Genomic DNA, 18,680 nt, shown 5'->3' on the forward strand with positions numbered 1-18,680 from the left:
ATCAATAAGTTGTTATTTTTTTAAGTCATAAGTTCGAATCCTATTACTTTCTTCCACCTTCCCTTTCTCCATGATCAGCAAATGCGTAGGTCTAAAACTATGCTCATCCTATGAGCATAGTTCTAAGAAAGGGAGACATAATCTACTAATTTTTGTGCTTTAAAAGAATAGAAATGTGTTTTCTTCAAAAGGTCTTCTCTAAATACCTGCTATTAAAGAAATTTTGGGAACACATTATTTGAGTTTAATTCTTATAACTTACGTGTTATACACACTGTTTTTAAACCCGCAGACTCTTTTCTTAGAAACCATAATTAACATTTGTAAAGAGCAGGAAACAAAATCTTCATTAAAAAATTAAACATGTAAGTAAATATGTAGTGCCATTTAAATGTCAGCTCCATAGCTTCTATTTAGAGTTTCTACGAAATCATGAAGGTGGCTGCATGCCTAATTTAAGATGCATTTCTCTATAGGAAAGTATTCCTAGTAAAGGGATCATCAATAATTCAAAGTCAAATTTTTGAAAAATACATTTGAAAAGGTATAAATATCAATAAGAAAATGAAAAGTTTATAATGATTTCCCTTTAAAACAGAAAGGAATGCATCTTTTAAAAAGCTCTGCACTAGTTCCATTTTTGTTATGTTGGTATCACATTATCTGATTCAACTATTGATGGACACAAAGAAGTTACCTTTGAATATAAGCTCTGTACTTATATATTTGACACTGGTATACTTCGTTCTCCAAGCCAATCTCTGACATCAATAACAGAGATCAGCAAAAGTCCTTTGCTTTTTACACAGGTATGTTTCTACAGCCCCCAAACTTGGAAAAACAAAGTACTTTGTGTTGCTTGGCTTAAGTGCATTTGTGTTACTCTGTTTTAACACAAATCCAAGCAGTTTTATATATGCAATCTACAAAAATGTGTCTTCTGAAATCATAGAGTAACACAAGCTCTTCATGTTTACTTTTCCACAAGTACATACCCCAAAACTTAAAATGTCACTTGTGTGAAAAGAAATAGTTTGTGTTGATTTAGTCCCATGACTTGTGTGCCAGTACAAAATTGCATATACGTTATATGTAGAGTGTTTGGGGGAAACTGTTGTGTATATGTCTCAGCATTAAACCCAGATTTGCTTTTTTTTTGTTAATGACAGTGGAGAAGGTCAAGAGGATGCAGGGGAGCTTGACTTTAGTGGTCTCCTGAAACGTAGGTGAGAACCGAGCGATGGAGTGAGGCGCTGTGGCCTGGAAATCTTTTAGACGCTCACTGAGAGAAGTCAAGTTTAAAGTGGATGTTTTTCGAAGAATTTCTCATTTCTTAAAACGTGTTTCGCTTATAGAATATAACACAGAGTCAACTAAGAAAGAGACAGAGAAACCAAAGCATACTAATCTGCTAAAGATTTTAGTTGATGCTTTTTAACCTTCTTTTTAAATCTTTCATGAGTTTCACATGTTTTCTTAGTTGGGGATGAGGAGATCTGAAAACTGAGGCAGAAGACTTAAATACCTAGAAGCCTCTGATTTCTCTAATAATTTCTATCATTTCAAGCATGATCAAATAACTAGAGCCTCTATTCTCCTGCCTTTGATATTTTACCAAAAAATCAGTTCAGTTTCACAATTTTGGTAAAAGTCTGCAGGTGTGTGTGTGTGTGTGTGTATATATATATATATATATATATATATATAATGTTTTTAAAGGAAGACCTATTTTAAAATAGTATTTGTGATTGTATTTCATCAAATCTAAGACACCATTCATTTTAATATATGTGTTTTATAAATCAGCAAGCAATGAAAACATTGCTCCAAAGTGTTTATTATGACACACTATTGATTATAGGATACATCCTTATTTTAAAAATGTTTAGAAGTCAAAAAATATGCATTTTAGAGATAAATTAGTAAAATAGAAATAAATGTTTAGTATTATCAGTCACACTCCCTAACATTGTTCTCTTACAATAAAATTTATAGATTTCATTATGGATATTCAGTACATAACAATTTTATAGGATTTCTCCCCATATATGCATATACATAATCATATAATGTATTATGTATGTGTTTTGTATAAAGCTATACATATTCAGATATTTATTATAGCACAACTAAAAGAAATTGATATTTGCTGAGATTTTATTTACCTACCAAATGTGCAAATAAATCATAAAACTATGATTCTAAATTAATAATATATAATATTGATATCAGTTTTCATTAACGTTTCAGGTTCACTTTTTATTACTTTTAGTGCTTTCTATGGTTACTAAAGAAATGTGTATAAATACACTTCACAACAAATTACAAGTAGAATAAAATGGACTTGTGTCTGTTCTCAGTTTAGTTGGATGGCTTTATTCAAGTCCTTATGAATGAAAAATTCCCCCAGGTCTAAAAGTTGAGGTTGAGAACAGAAATATTAACAGTATTGTTAATATTTAATAATTTAATAAATATTGGTGATTTATTAATTACCAGTGGATATTAGCCAATCAAGAGACGTTGGCAGTATCAAATATACCTTTCCCTCTTTGGCTACTTCAAATAATCATTAGTCTCAATAATATCTATTAATTCCCCAAATTTATTTAAAGCAATAGTATATGAAGTGACCCTAAGTGAAACTTACCCTTCCTCACTTTACAGGTGAGAAATCAAAGACCAGACCTATCAAGTAACTTACCCCAAGTCATACAGCTAGAGACAGGGCAGGGACCTAAATCCACGTTTTCCTCTGAGGCAGCTCATTCCATATCAGAAATACCACACTGAATCTACTTTGGAAGTTGGTGCTTCAGTTTATAATACAAATTGACACTGTAGGAAGACAAGAGATTTTTTTTCCTCCTGCAATCATTTACTCAACCAGGAAAACACTAAGTGCTTCCTTTGTGCCTTCTGTGTGCCAGTGCCTTCCAGTGCCTGGAATGCAGAAAGGGCTGTAATACACATTTGTGGGAAGGAAAAGGTGGTGGTAAAAATATGGATGTGGGTCTCAACTCTCCCAGTTACAAACTGCATGACTGGTCAAATTACATTCCTCTCTGAGATTTGTTTTCCACATCTGTAAACGTGGAGAACAAAAACTACTTGAATCAAATGTAAAAAGCTGGCTCATAGTAGATGTCAAATATTCACTCCCACCAAAAATGTGACATTTTCCTTTGAAGAGCCTTTATTCATAAAAAGACATAATACACATACACACACACACATACACACACACGAATCAATCAATCAAGATGTAATACAATAGATTATTAAACACCATGCTCTGATTAAAAAGGAAAACAGAAAGAAAAAAGAATGACTACTAGTAGTTTGTAGAGTCAAAGAAATCTAATTAATGATCAAAATTACTGAAGACAAAATGGGCAGCAAACATGTCTCCAGTTCTCACTTTCTTTACATCCCCTAATTATGATTTTGACTCATAATTAAATTGTTAGCATAAGACTATATTCATTTAATATACTATACTAATCACCATTATAACTTTAGAAATCATTGTGTTTTCCTACTAATTTGTGAATTGCATGTGTTTTCATTGTGGCAATGACACCATTTCTACTCCAAGAGTGTGTGGCAAAATCCCTATCAAAATAAATATCTTTATATCTCTCTACAACATCTCTCTACAACAAAAGATCTCCTTGACCTGAACAAAACTGGAGTATTTCAAATAGACATTAGCTAAATTGGAATAAATCTATTAGGCAAAATCTTGTTATGGGATATTATATATATATATATATATATATATATAGCAATTATAGAAATTTTATATAGAAGAAAACTTTCAAGTATATATATATAGAAATTTTATGTAGAATATAAATATATATTTACATATAAATATATATTTCTATATATATATAGAAATTTTATATAGAATAAAACTTTCAAGTATATATATACTTGATGGTCCTAATAAAGTACAAAGCAATCATAGAAATTTTATATAGAATAAAACTTTCAAGTACAAAGCAATCATAGAAATTTTATACAGAATAAAACTTTCAAGTATCCTTGAAAGTTTTATTCTGTATAAAATTTCTGTGATTGCTTTGTACTTTACTAGGACCATCAAGTTATAGAAATTTTGATGTAGATGAAAGTACTGTGAATGTTATATAGGTCTATCCCAATGCTTGAAAAGGAATCAGTAGTGCCTATAGAAGACGAATTTCTCTCCTACTGTAATTTAATATAACCATGCAGATAGGGCCATGCACAGCCACCATGGTAAGTAAAGATATATTCTGGATGAGTTAAGGTAATGCTACAGGTAGAAGCCTTGACCTCACATTCAAGTAAAAAATAATGAATACTTCTCCTTGCAATTTGGAATTGAATTAAGTAATAGAAAAAGATGGACTAGGAAAGAGGTTACTGGTGTGTGTATACCAAGTTTGCTAAGATTAAGAAGATAGTAGAGCAAGGTGTATTTTGGTGTTTTAATGAAAAAAAAATGGTGAGGATGATTGGTTTTATGAATCTACCAACAAAACTGACTTAAGAAATCACACTGACAACAATGATCTTTATACTGGCTTCCCTTATATAAATATTCACATCATGGATCCAGGTATGTCTTAGTATTTGACTTGTTCTTCTTGCCATTTTAATCTAGTTTGGTATCTTTAAATCCTTTTACCAGTGTTGGGAGGATACTCGAAATGTGGATGTAATTCTTCTTGGTTGAAATACAAATTTAACACAATGTAATATGGCATATTTTTTACAGTGAGGGGACTATTTAGGCTGGAATACAAAAAAAAAATAGAGCACTAATAAAGTGGTTGAAGAAACACATACAAAGACTATACATAGGTACACAGGCACATTTTAATTGTAGTTTTCCAAGACTTTCTACAAAATATTTAGAGGATGTATTTGAAATTTAGACTGCTTTCAGACAGTAAACCTAGTAGATCTGGCAAATTATTACCAATATTCCAACTTCAGGACAATTTTCTTAAGCTTTTCAATTTCTCTGTGTTAATAGAGTGTGTAGTTATTATCTCAGTGACATATGAAAATGATACTTGCGTATTGAGCTTTTAAGAGGCACATTTCCCTAATGGTGTTATCTGGTCCTTCCCATAAACGTTACTGACAGGCCAATGACCTCCCACTTCCTTCCACTTTCCAGGAGATTTGCCTCAGCATCCTCCTCCACTGGGCAAAAAGACTTACACGACAATGTAAATTAGATGTTTAGAAGTCATCCTTGCCTAACGCCACCCTAAATTCTATGTTAATATTTATATTCTCCTCTCCTTCCCTATGATTACAATCCAGTATTTTCTCAAAAAGTGCAGAAACAGGTGTAATTAATGTGACAATGCAAACACATGTAACCCATCATTTGCTAACATGATAGCAAGAATCTGTTTTCTCACTGGTGTTTAAGATGTGTTGACCAGTTTTCCTGAAAAATCATGCCCAAACCAGCATTATTCACAGTAAGTTGTTACGGTAACATTTCCAAATTAACCTGATAAAAACAGTCAACTAAGTCTTTCTTTAAAAATCAGGATTATTTAGCCAACAAAGGAAATCAATTTAAGTTACATTTTGCTTTTAAACTAGTGTTTATTCTTGATTTTTTCTTTCATTTATTGGTTTTAAAATAAGGACAGACAAGTGTACTTTAAATCTCATATCATGTGTGTCCTTTATATTTTCTGTATGTTCTTTAGTCAGTGATCAAAATTTGGGATCATAATTTTGATAATTACACTAAGAAGTTATTTTCCCTTTGTTCATGGGACCTTAGCCATTTGCTTTAAAAGTTTAACATTTAGGGGTGCCTGAGTGGTTCAGTAAGTTAAGTGTCTGACCTCGGCTCAGGCCATGATCTTGAGGTTCGTGGGTTTGAGTCCCGTGTTAGCTCTGTACTGACAGCTCAGAGCCTGGAGCCTGCTTCAGATTCTGTGGTCTCCCTCTCTCTCTGCCTCTCCCCAACTCGCGCTCTGTCTCTCGAAAATAAATAAACATTAAAAAGATTTAAAAAAAAAAACAAAAGTTTAACACTTATATTTTTATAATTCACACCCAACCTGCTTTCAAAAAATATCAAGACAGTGCTTTAAGACGAGATATGAGAGAATTTTTGGCCTCATTTTCCTTTTCTCCTGCCAATTTAGAAAAAAAAATATTTAAAAAAGTGAATGTATCCACAAAAATCATATTTAAGAAAAAAACAAAAACCATTCTGGCAGTGTCAATTTTTTTTTTGTATATAAAACAGCAAAAAATGGTTAGTGAACACATTCACTAATATGGTAGGAAAATGCAATTTGCAAAATCCTAAGATTTGAAATACTTATTTGTATGTACTGTCTTCATATATAAGCTAGAATGTATACAATGAAGGTAGAAAGAGATCATTTTTCTTTTATAGACCAATATTTAAATCTTCTCATTCTTAGTCCACTTTTCCGAATTATTTCAGTTGCCTATAGCCTAGATGTCAACTGATCTTAAGTTCCTCAAAATCTCACCTTCTCTTTAAACTTTCAAGTTGAAAATAAGTAAAAACATCTTCAGAACACTTCCTGATACCTTTCTCTCTCCCTAATATTGTATTGTTAACTAGGAAAGCGAGAGCGTCAATATAAGCTCACACACCTGATCTTTAACTATATGGAAGTTTCCTTGAGACCGCGGCCTTTAAGTACTCAGCCTTTAAAAAGGGGGACTTTTAACACTGAACCGACAAATCGGTACTATACTCCAGCCTTTCTTGTGCTTCGGGGCCGGTGGACGGCTACTAAATTAGGCAATGTTCTCCCCGGTTAGGGAGGTGAAGCCTCAGGAGGAAGAACCCGAGGTAGACGTGTGGGAGCTGCTGAAGAATGCGAACCCCAACGAGTATGAGAAGATCGCCTTCCAGTACGGCATCACCGACCTGCGCGGCATGCTCAGGCGGCTCAAGCGCATGCGCAGAGTGGAGAAGAAGAGCGCAGGTGAGTTCTCCTGGGGGAGGTGGCAGCGGGGCCAGCATCCAAAGCGGACCAAACAAATGACGGCGAACCCCTTGCAGGGATGCTTCCTGTCTCTCCCTGGGTTTGAGGCGGGGATGGATGGGGCGGAATTTGCAGGGGTTACACTTCTTACCTTTGGCTTTGGGCGGAGGAGTTCACTGCTCTGCACATCAGTACCTATGAGGATAGCAGGTAGCTAGTGAACACTTAAGGTAACGGAGATTGACTTTACAAGTACCTCATACAGTGTGTAACAGAACAATAAATATCTTCACTCTCACTGGGAATTTCTCAGTGGCCCTTTCTCCAGACTCCATATCTCCCTCACTCTGAAATTCTTGATTCTTACTTACAGTAGATTCGATGTCTCTTTGTTTTGCCATCATATTCTTCCACCCATTAAATGGGGACTGGGAAATTCACTTCTCACACCCAGTGCGGTTGTAAAACAGCTATGCTGCTCCCTTGAGATCTGAAGTGAATGGATTTTGTTGTGGTTTTAAATATCTCTTAAAAAAAAATACTTTGAGATGTTGAAATTTAAAATTTACAGAAAGAAAAACAAGAGCGACACATTTTAAACTGATCATAAGCTCTTCAAAGTTTCCTATATTTGGTCATGGTCAGTTATCCGTTTTGTGACACATCAAGGTAACATATCAATCTTATTATTGTTTACTGTTTGTTAATGTCCAAATCGAATTTATTTATTTATTTATTTATTTATTTATTTATTTATTTATTTATTTATGTAGGCACCCAACCTGGATGTCCAAGCAGAATTTAAAGTCTCTTACCATTTCTTTTAAAAAATCTGCCCTTTATTTCTAAACCTCCCTGTAAACTGGGTGAGAAATGGACCCAGAGAAATATAGAAGTGTTTTGTTTTTTGCTTTGTTTACATAAGTCAGCCATTCTCACTATTTCAAAACTTCAAAACCTTCAGAAGTTTAATTCTTGAGAGGTATCTGAGATGATATAGTCATCACAAACATGTTAAATGCCAAAGTATAGAGCCAGCTGATATCTCTTTTCCCCCACACTGGCCTAATTCTTGCCATTAGCTCTGAATTGATGTCATGAGGTATATGATAAATAACTTTTTTAAAGCTAGTATTTATTATATCATGTTAAAATATGAGGAAGTGAGTTTAAGCAATACTATGGCAAAGTCTCAATGATGGAAATAGAAGCAGAAAAATTCCATGAGGCATTCCACAGGTGTACATATTTTCCAAACTGTCTAAATGAGTATTATCTTTAAAATCAGGGAAAAACTATTAAATTTATTTTTTTTAATTTTTTAATGTTTATTTATTTTTGAGAGACAGAGAGAGAGCACAAGCAGGGGAGGGGCAGAGAGAGGGAGACACAGAATCCAAAGCAGGCTCCAGGCTCCGAGCTGTCAGCACAGAGCCAGACACAGGACTCAAACTCAGAAACTGTGAGATCATGACCTGAGTGAAGTCGGGCGCTTAACTGACTGAGCCACCTAGACGCCCCAAAAACTATTAAATTTAAAAAGAAGTTAATTTCTGCTTAGGACCTTTCAAAGATAATCTTTTTTTAAAACTACTATGTTCTATGTTATTTAAAATGTTTTGAAGTCCTGAGTTCCTAACCATATATGTATGAAGTATTTAATATGTGTCACTATTTGGACAAGTTTCCACAGTACAAAACTTTGATAAGTCTACTATTTGAATTAGTCAAAGGCATTCAATTTCATCTTACGAGTCATTGAATTTATCTCATAAACTCTGTGTTAAAAAACTGTGACATACAAGAAGTACAGAGATAATGCCAATAATCCTGATAGGAATCATGCTAGAATAGGCATATTCTTCGAGTTCACTTTCATCTGGATCCTTTATAATTTCCTGAAGTCATTTTTTTTTAATATTAAATTTATTGGCCAATTGGTTTCCATACAACAGCCAGGGCTCATCCCAACAGGTGCCCTCCTCAATACCAGGACAGTCATTTTTAAAGGCTCTTCAATACTCTTATGTTTCTTTCAAAAACATGTGGGTTCTCTTCAAATTGCTAAGCCATATTATGATATATAAATCAACACAGAATTCTAAAATATAGAGGATAATTTGGAAGGTTCCTAATTTATTTCTACTTTGAGTCTCCATTTTTCATTTAGTTTTAGGTTCTTATACATACATCGACTATTTAAATTCACAGCATATGTATGCACATATTGACATAGTTTTGCTTTTTCTCTCTACCAGCTTTTGCAAAAATTCTTGACCCTGCATATCAGGTTGATAAAGGAGGCAGAGTAAGGTTTGTTGTGGAACTGGCAGACCCAAAGTTGGAGGTGAAATGGTATAAAAATGGTCAAGAGATTCGACCCAGTACAAAGTAAGTGGGCTTTGCAAATAATCAGTGATAGCTACCTAAATCAAACAGTAGTTTGACTTAATTTTCTATGAATAAAAACACGCTTTTGTTATACCTTTTTAATGCAAAATCACATGAAGGGGGAGTAAAAACTTTTCATGTGTTTTGGAGCCATTAAGATTACAGTGCTATCTAAATAAAACTTTGTTTTATGTTTTAATTCTATACAAACTATTTTGAGTTATTTCAGTTCCAGTTTTGTGTCAATATAGGTTATATGTGATTATTTCAGAGCACTGTCAGAACTTCTCCCAATTTTTAAAATAAAATTTTGAAAATTTTGAAATATATATTTGACATACCAGCTGGGAATCACACCTTATAATTAGAGAACTTTTGTTTTTCCAAAAGAGCATCTAAAGCCTGTATTTTATTTCTTGGCCCTCTCTCAAATGAAGGAAACAGACTAATCCCTGATGTCTGATGGTATTGCTAGTCTATTATGAAACTACTTTACACAGATCCTTCTCAGCCTGAGAGATTTTCAACTCCAATATATTTTTTTAAGTTAACAGGAGCCACACGCACATTTATAAAAAGACTTTAATCCTGAAAATCTGTCACTTCTGGAGTGCAATTAGGTGGTTTCCAATTTCTTAATGTGGTCATGCCTACAGAGTGACTTTGTGATAATAATGTTTGTGTCTGATAAAAATCTCTTGAAAGTGGCTTGAATTTACCAAAAACATAATTTCAATCAGTTATTTTTATCTATAAGATGTTGTGTAATGCTTTATTCTTGAAGTCTTCAATTAGAAGATTTTCCAAATAAGAACTTTTTCTTTAGTTTGTTATAATGCCCTAATATACTCATCCATAATCCAGATCACAGACAATTAAATTTTGTGATATTCCTGGCTTTTAGTTTTTTGTCTCCAAATGCTCAAGTTCTTTTTTAGTAGATTGTTACTGTGATATGATACTACTAGTTCTTAAGCTCATTTAAAAGAACATCACGTTCTAAAAAATTACTGCCTGTAACAGTGATTAAGTTCACATTATTGCTTAAATTGTATAATCACTTATTCACCTAACAAAATCTATTGTGTCACTGCACTAAGCCATGAATGGAATCAAGGAATCAATGAGTAAGATTGAGTCCCTGTCCACCTGTAAACTAGATGAATCGGCAGGGGTGGGGGTGGTGCCTGAGTGGCTCAGTGGGTTAAACATCCGACTTTTGATCTCCGCTCAAGTCATGATCTTGCAGCAGTTCATGGGATCAAGCCCTGCCTCAGGGTCTACACCGACAGTGTGGAGCCTGCTTAGGATTCTCTCCCTATCTCTCTGTCCCTCCCCTGATCTCTCTGTCCCTCCACCATGTTCTCTCTCTCTCTCTCTCTCTCCCCCCCCCCACATTCTCTCCCTCAAAAATAAAGAAATAAACTTTAAAAAAATAAACTAGATGAATTGGTCATTTAAAAAAATTTACAGAGTTCAAAATCTCTCTGACAACCTTAGCCAATCCTATTTTCCAACAATGGGTTAAAAAAATTAAAAAGCAAATATGTGAGTACTAATTTATATATGAAATAAAACTTCTATAAAAATACAGATGTTAAATATTATGTGTAAATATGAATATGTATTACAGTGTGCATTATGAAGCTAACAACAGTTTTCACATTTTCTGTTAACTATGTAAGATATGCTACATAAATGGCAGATCATAATTATATCCTTGACTTTCAAACATTGCTGAATTACAAGCCAAATTTGCTGGTAATAAAAAAATAAAATCAAGTTCACAGACTGTTATCTCCCTCCCATTTCAAACAGATACATCTTTGAACATAAAGGATGTGAAAGAATCATGTTTATCAATAACTGTGCGCTAACGGATGATTCAGAGTATTATGTGACAGCTGGTGATGAGAAATGTTCCACCGAGCTGTTTGTGCGAGGTAAAGTGCAATCTCTTACTGTAGTCTTCAACAACCTTTGGCACTCCTTCTCCCAAGCGTAGTTATCAAAATGAGTGTGACAGGTAAGCTCTTGAGCTCTAGGGCACAGGTAACAGCACGCCTAGAAATGGGTTTGCTTGGGGACAGTCTGGCTCTGCATGGAAGCTCCTCTACACTGGCCGTTATTACGTATCCTAATTAATCTTTAAGTTTGTTGAAGACTAGAAAAGCTGAGGGGGGGGCGGGGGAAGACTGGTGAGTCTAAAAGACTGGTGAGTCTAAATACCTCATGTTTTTGACTCAAGCAAACAGTATAATTATTCTAGTTATAGCTTCTGAAACCCAACAAACTTTACTGAATAATCCTCATTTCACACATTCAGCTGATTGCAAATACACTTCTCTCAAAATCGGTTTTATTAGTGAAAGGGAATCAATGGTTGACACCGAGGGTGCTGAAGACCATCTTTTACTAAAACATTGTGAAAGGAGCTGGAGGGTGTAGATGAAGCCCTCTGAATACAGAGAGCTCTGCAATCAGAGCTCCAACCAGAACCAAAGAATCATACTGTCAGATTCTCCATCACAAACGTCTACCACGTGGTTTCTTATTTGCCAAAGGAAGGATATTTGATACATGTTTTGTCTGCTCTCCAGAACAGTAATTGATTTGATTTGAAGAGTCTGAGAAAATTGGGAAAACTTACCCAGGGCTGCTAACTATTTATTTTGACAACAAAGATCTAAAACAAAACAAAACAAAAAACCACCTGCCAACTATCTACCACCATCTAACCATAACCCTATGGTAGATGATACTTTCTTACTGTTGGTCTTTTATCTGTGAACAAATCTGTGGTCATGAGAAGATTTCAAGCATTTAATGATTCTGATTCTCCTTTTTTTTTTTTTTTTTTTTTTTTTAAACAGAGCCTCCAATTATGGTAACCAAACAGCTGGAAAATATGAATGCTTACTGCGGGGAAAGAGTGGAATTAGAATGTGAGGTGTCGGAAGATGATGCTAATGTGAAATGGTAAGTAACTTTCCTGAGGTCTGTCCATTTTTAATAGATTTTTAAAAATATGCTTTTATAGATTGGAGAACAGGAAATGGCTTTTACACATATGAAAAAAATCACAACCTCATTTGTGTTAGTAGAAATGGTAACTAAAACTACAAAGATGCTGGGAGTTTTTTCACCTATGAAACTAGAAAATGATCCAGAAAATTAGACTGGTAAATGTAGGGAAGTAGGCACTTAGTAAGAAATGGATAGCTCATGGTTGTCCAGATCTGTTTGACTCCAAATCCCATGGATGCTCCTAAGTTCCAAAAGTTGCTTACTCTCACCATGCCACACTGGCAACTTACATGGAAAAATATTATATATTTTCCCTAGTTACCTTATTTTTATAGTACCTCAGAAAAATGTTTTAAGCTAAGAATCACCAATTATTTTAAAAAATAAAAGCATTTTTTTGTCCAGTTAAAGAGTGTTTTCTCAAGTTCTATGTGAGTAACATCAAAATTAAAACTAAGAGATTCATAATAAAATTAAATGCTTTGTTGAAAAGTATAGTAAATTACACAGCATGAATCTGTGGTAATTGGTACAGAGTAGATTGTTCATTCTAATCTAGAATCATAGCTATCTTTAAAATATGTTAAGTGAGGGGCGCCTGGATGGCCTAGCCAGTTAACCATCCAACTTTGGCTCAGGTCATGATCTCATGGTTGGTCCTGTCTCGGGCTCTGTGCTAACATCTCAGAGCCTGGAGCCTGCTGCAGATTCTATGTCTCCCTCTCTCTGCCTCTCTGCCTCTCTGCCTCTCTGTCTCTCTGTCTCTCTCTCTGTCTCTCTCTGTCTCTCTCTCTCTCTCTCTCTCTGTCTCTCTCTCTCTGAAAAATAAACATTAAAAAATTTAAAACATATTAAGTGATGCAATTCTTATTAGTGAGTGGAAGAGGTAATATTCTCTCGTAGCATATTCAACTGATCTTGAATGAGAAGAAAGAGCTTATGTTCTTTTAATGTAATTTTTTAGACAATCCTTGTTACATTATTAATCCATTTGATGTAGTGATCGTACATTCTTTAATTCAACAAATAGTTCTTAGATACCAGGATATAGCAAAAACAAAAACAAACAAACAAACAAAAAAACAAAACCAAGACCAATAAAGTCCATTTCCTGAAGGGTCTTTTATAAAACTTTTTATAATCTATTTAAACTCAGGTTTAAGAATGGTGAGGAGATTATTCCTGGTCCAAAATCAAGATATCGAATTAAAGTTGAGGGCAAAAAACATATTTTGATCATAGAGGGAGCAACGAAGGCTGACAGTGCAGAATATTCTGTAATGACAACGGGAGGACAATCATCTGCTAAACTTAGTGTTGACTGTAAGTAAGATCTCCTTGGGTATCTTCCAAGTTGCGTATCTACTGGTGTTGCATTTGTTAATTCAATTTTAGGAAGATTTCTAACTATTTTATTTCTACTGGTGGCAATTATAAATATGTAAAATTGGATTCATTCTGAGTGTCTATGTCATATCAGTCAGGGTCTCTGAAAAAGAAATCGACTACTCAGTTTAATAGTAAAACACAGGATTGGGAAGGAAGTATAAAAATCACCTGCCACAGAAATGGTCCAAATGGTTAAGAAGCACTGTAATCCCAAGACCACATAAGTAGATGATAAATACTTAGATACAATATAAAATCCTGAAAATGTTTGTGCAACCCATGAGTGAATTTTCTATCAATTCATTAAATAAACATTCAACATTCTGCAATTACATTTGGAGTGAGAAGGAAGTTACTCAAACCAAGGGGGATCAAATGAGAACATTGTAAGAACCCATTTGCTACTAAGATCCAGAAGCATGAGAGAATTTATGTACTTCCCCAAATACCTCCAAATAGTAGTCACTCCTCAATGGCAGAGTCTGTCTCTTCCAGCTGGCCATGAAAATTAAGATAGCAAATCTCACAGGAAGTTTGGTAGTAACACATGCAGAGCAGAAATCCTGCTTCCTTACTTCTTTCTTAGTCCAATTATGATTCATAGGATCACTGAATTATTCAGAAGTTATCTCAGTTACACTCACTCCTTATGTATCGCGGAGTTGTGGTCATTTTCCTTTAATACGAAAACAGTTTTTTCAGCCATGGACAGATATTTGTATCCATTTAAAGCAATTACAGTCAGTTCTGCTATAATACAACATATGCATTTGTAAAATCAATATGCTACACAAAGTTATGCAATAAAACCACAAAACTAATGGGCAAAATGAAGTTATGGGCATGACACTCAAAAGTTTTGTCAGCCACACATTAAAACAAAACAATAAGAACCTAATAAAAAACAGTATCACAGTTTTACACAGGCCAAATGGTTAATAAATATGGCACTTTATGTTAAATGAGACCTAAAATTTCCTTGTGGAAGCAGTGTGGGGAGTGTTGTGGTTACTGAGATACTGTGACATGGTGAGAAGAGGTTATTTGAAATTGGATGGACACTGGTAATCTCAGATGTGCATGAGTATGGTTTGTATTGCATGGGTGAATTCAAGCAGCTGGTAGATGTTTGACATTTGTGTGTGCACACGCGTGTGTGCATTTTGTACAGTTCTACCTGGCTCAGTTCACCTGGGTGCCATTTCCTCTTTTTCATGAATGAAATCATGCATAAGCAAACACAAAATTTGTGTTACGTTCTGGTTGTCCCCCGATATATCAATTGCACTGGAACAAATTCTCATTTTCAAAACAAGATACCATCTTGGCCTGTCTGGAGTTTGGGTTTGGCACTTATAAGTATTGTTTCTGTAGTGAAACCTCTGAAGATTTTGACACCTCTGACTGATCAAACTGTAAACCTTGGAAAAGAAATCTGCTTGAAGTGTGAAATCTCTGAAAACATATCAGGAAAATGGACTAAAAATGGCCTACCTGTTCAAGAAAGTGACCGTCTGAAGGTCATTCACAAAGGAAGGTAAGCAAGTTAGGCGATCTGTAACTTGTCTCAATATGCACTCTTCCTCTACTTCCTAAATTACATATTTGGTGAGGAAGTTTGGAGAGTAGTCATAAAGAGAGGATCTTCTTCTGGTTCTTGGCTTCCAAATAGCAAGAATGTCTGACTTCTCTGTTCTATATCATGTCCTACCAGTGATCCTTTATCTGCACCTCATGGTATGGTACTTTGTCTATTCAAAAGCCATCAACTTGGGAATGCAAGCTGGTGCAGCCACTCTGGAAAACAGTGTGGAGGTTCCTCAAAAAACTAAAAATAGAACTACCCTATGACCCAGCAATTGCACTACTAGGTATTTATCCAAAGGATACAGGTATGCTGTTTCAAATGGGCACATGCACCCTAATGTTTATAGCAGCACTATCAACAATAGCCAAAGTATGGAAAGAACCCAAATGTCCATCGATGGATGAATGGATAAAGAAGATGTGGTATATGTATATACAGTGGAGAATTACTTGTCAATCAAAAAGAATGAAATCTTGCCATTTGCAACTACATGGATGGAACTGGAGAATATTATGCTAAGTAAAATTAGAGAAAGACAAATATCATGACTTCACTCATATGAGGACTTTAAGAGACAAAACATATGAACATAAGGGAAGGGAAACAAAAATAATATAAAAACAGGGAGGGGGACAAGACATAAGAGACTCATAAATATGGAGAACAAACAGGGGGTTACTGGAGGGGGTGTGGGAGGGGGGATGGGCTAAATGGGTAAGGGGCATTAAGGAATCTACTCCTGAAATCATTGTTGCACTATATGCTAACTAATTTGGACGTAAATTTTAAAAAATTAAAGAAAGAAAGAACAATGACAAACGAATGAACAACAAAAAAAAAAGGGCAAAAGGAAAACAAGCCATCAACTGATTCTTTCCATATAAACAGAAGGTTAAAGGAATGATACTGAATCCTATGGATTCAATCAAATGGATTAACTGTCCCTAACCGATAAGTGCCACATGACCTTCCCACAATTTTGGGGGCAGACATAATATCCTAGAATCTAGCAAAGATCTAAGGCAAGAGTTCTTAAACTTGGATCTAGGGATCCTGGTTGTGAATCTGGTTAAGATCATGAATGTACTCCAGGGAGGTCCCACAAATCCTCCGAAGTTGTAAGCCAAGTCTGTGTGTACAAAAATACATACTGTTCTCCAGAGAAAGGATCAATGGTATCCATCAGATATTTGCTGATCCCCAAAAAGTTAAGAACTACTGCTTTTAGATTTGGCATATAACGCCAAAATCAAGAATGTTCTTGGTAATTTTTTAAATCTTAAATTATGGCACTAGTGAGATGTTGTATTTTAGCCTTTTTTTAAAGCTATGTGATGAAAAAGAAATATTAGACTCTTGTGTGCATAATAATCAGGCTGTATTTGTAAAAATAATTTCATATACTCAAAAATGAATATTTGATGAAGATCCATAAATAGGATAATTAAGCCTTCGCATTTATATTCTCTCTCTCTGTTTCTTGGTCTTTCTCTCCAGCCTGGAGATAGGCTTATCTCTTAATCAGATAAAGTCCAGGTGTCTCTTCAGTTGGGCCATATACAATCTAAATCTTTGCAAATTCTTAGAAATGTTTTTCTAATTTCCTTAGAATCCACAAGTTAGTGATAGCCAATGCTCTTACTGAGGATGAAGGTGATTATGTATTTGCACCAGATACCTACTCTGTTACTTTGCCTGCCAAAGTTCATGTTGTCGGTGAGTAGATAAATCATTGCAGAGTTGTGTTCTTGTTTTTTTTGATTTTGCTTACCATGGAAATATAACACATTCAAAACTGTGATATACATGAATTGGTGTAAGTCACTAAGCATAATAGTTGATTCTTAAGAAGTCTTACAATGGAGTAGCTTTGCAAGGTGCCAGGCACCAACTACTTTGATTCCTCTTATATTCTTTCTGGCCAGATAAAATGTTGGTTCTATCAATATTTACCACTAGCAAAGTACTGGCCCAGATATTCACATGGAAATGATTGTCTTATAACAAAGGCCATATTTAATATTCTAGATCCTCCTAAGATCATCCTGGATGGTCTTGATGCTGACAATACAGTGACAGTAATAGCAGGAAGCAAGCTTCGTCTTGAAATTCCTGTCACCGGAGAACCACCTCCCAAAGCCCTTTGGAGCCGAGCAGATAAGGTTTGTTTTAAGTACACACACACACACACACACACACACACACACACACGCACACCCAACCACACCTCCTGCCTTCCAATAGTCAAATGAAAGAAGAAAGCAAATAAATGTACAAGGGTACAGTATAGATGTAATTCCTTGGATTAAGAAAGATCACTGGTTTGGGGCACCTGGGTAACTCAGTCGGTTGAGCATCCGACTTCGGGTCAGGTCATGAACTCACTGATCGTGAGTTAGAGCCCTGTGTCGGGCTCTGTGCTGACAGTTCAGAGCTCTCTCTCATAGCTCTGACAGCTGTGACAGCTCTCTTTGACAGCTCTCTCTCTCTCAAAATATAAATAAATATTTATTAAATAAATTATTATTAAATATTTATTAAAATCTCTCAAAAATAAATAAGGATTAAAAATTTTTAAAAAAAGAAAAATCACTGGTTTTCAGGCAAATATAATCATCATTCATCTACTTTTCATATTTCTGATTACCTACTATGTGACCAGGCATGTTTTCATGTGCTGTAAAGATCCCATTTTTCATTCTAATAGGTGTGAGGGAATGAAGTGGAAGAGAAAAAGATAATGAATTAGTAAATAAACAATTGAACAAAATCACTGTGGATAGTAATAAGTGCTATGAAGATTTTTTTAAAACAGTGTAATATGATTAGCAAGTGATTGCAAGGTAAATGACAATAGTTTCTATGAATGACAAAGAAACCATTATACAAAGATCAAAGGAAAAAGATTTCCAGGTAAAGTCAATGCAAGGGCAAAGGACAAGAAGAGAGGAAAAAATGAGCTTGATGTGTTGAAGGAACAGAAGAAAAGCCAGTGTGACTGGGTCAGAGTGAATAAGGAGGAAAATAATAAATAAGGTTGGGTGGTAGACTAGTACTAGCTCAAGTGTCATTCTGTGGCTCCTAAAATAAAATGTGTTATGGGCAGTAAAACTATTCCGTATGATATTATAATTATGGACATATGTCATTATAGACTTGGCAAAACTCACAGATGTACAACATAAGAGTGAACCCTAATGTAAACTATAGACTTTGAATGATAATGATGTGTCAGTGTAGGCTCATTGATTATAAGAAATATACTGCTCTGATGTGGGATGTCAGTTGTG

General features: G+C 34.8%; 1 protein-coding gene across 1 annotated transcript in view; it reads left to right on the forward strand.

Moving 5' to 3' along the window:
• MYBPC1 (myosin binding protein C1) overlaps positions 1 to 18,680 on the forward strand; it is a 139,995-nt gene that overhangs the window by 87,667 nt on the left and 33,648 nt on the right. The window contains exons 8-16 of the mRNA XM_042993709.1: positions 1,170 to 1,226; positions 6,829 to 6,995; positions 9,254 to 9,386; positions 11,205 to 11,329; positions 12,260 to 12,365; positions 13,570 to 13,736; positions 15,177 to 15,339; positions 17,000 to 17,106; positions 17,419 to 17,552. Coding sequence (XP_042849643.1) covers positions 1,170 to 1,226; positions 6,829 to 6,995; positions 9,254 to 9,386; positions 11,205 to 11,329; positions 12,260 to 12,365; positions 13,570 to 13,736; positions 15,177 to 15,339; positions 17,000 to 17,106; positions 17,419 to 17,552 — 1,159 coding nt within the window. The remainder of the gene's footprint in view (positions 1 to 1,169; positions 1,227 to 6,828; positions 6,996 to 9,253; positions 9,387 to 11,204; positions 11,330 to 12,259; positions 12,366 to 13,569; positions 13,737 to 15,176; positions 15,340 to 16,999; positions 17,107 to 17,418; positions 17,553 to 18,680) is intronic.

The sequence above is a fragment of the Panthera tigris genome, chromosome B4 (genome assembly GCF_018350195.1).
Source record: "Panthera tigris isolate Pti1 chromosome B4, P.tigris_Pti1_mat1.1, whole genome shotgun sequence".
NCBI lineage: Eukaryota > Metazoa > Chordata > Mammalia > Carnivora > Felidae > Panthera > Panthera tigris.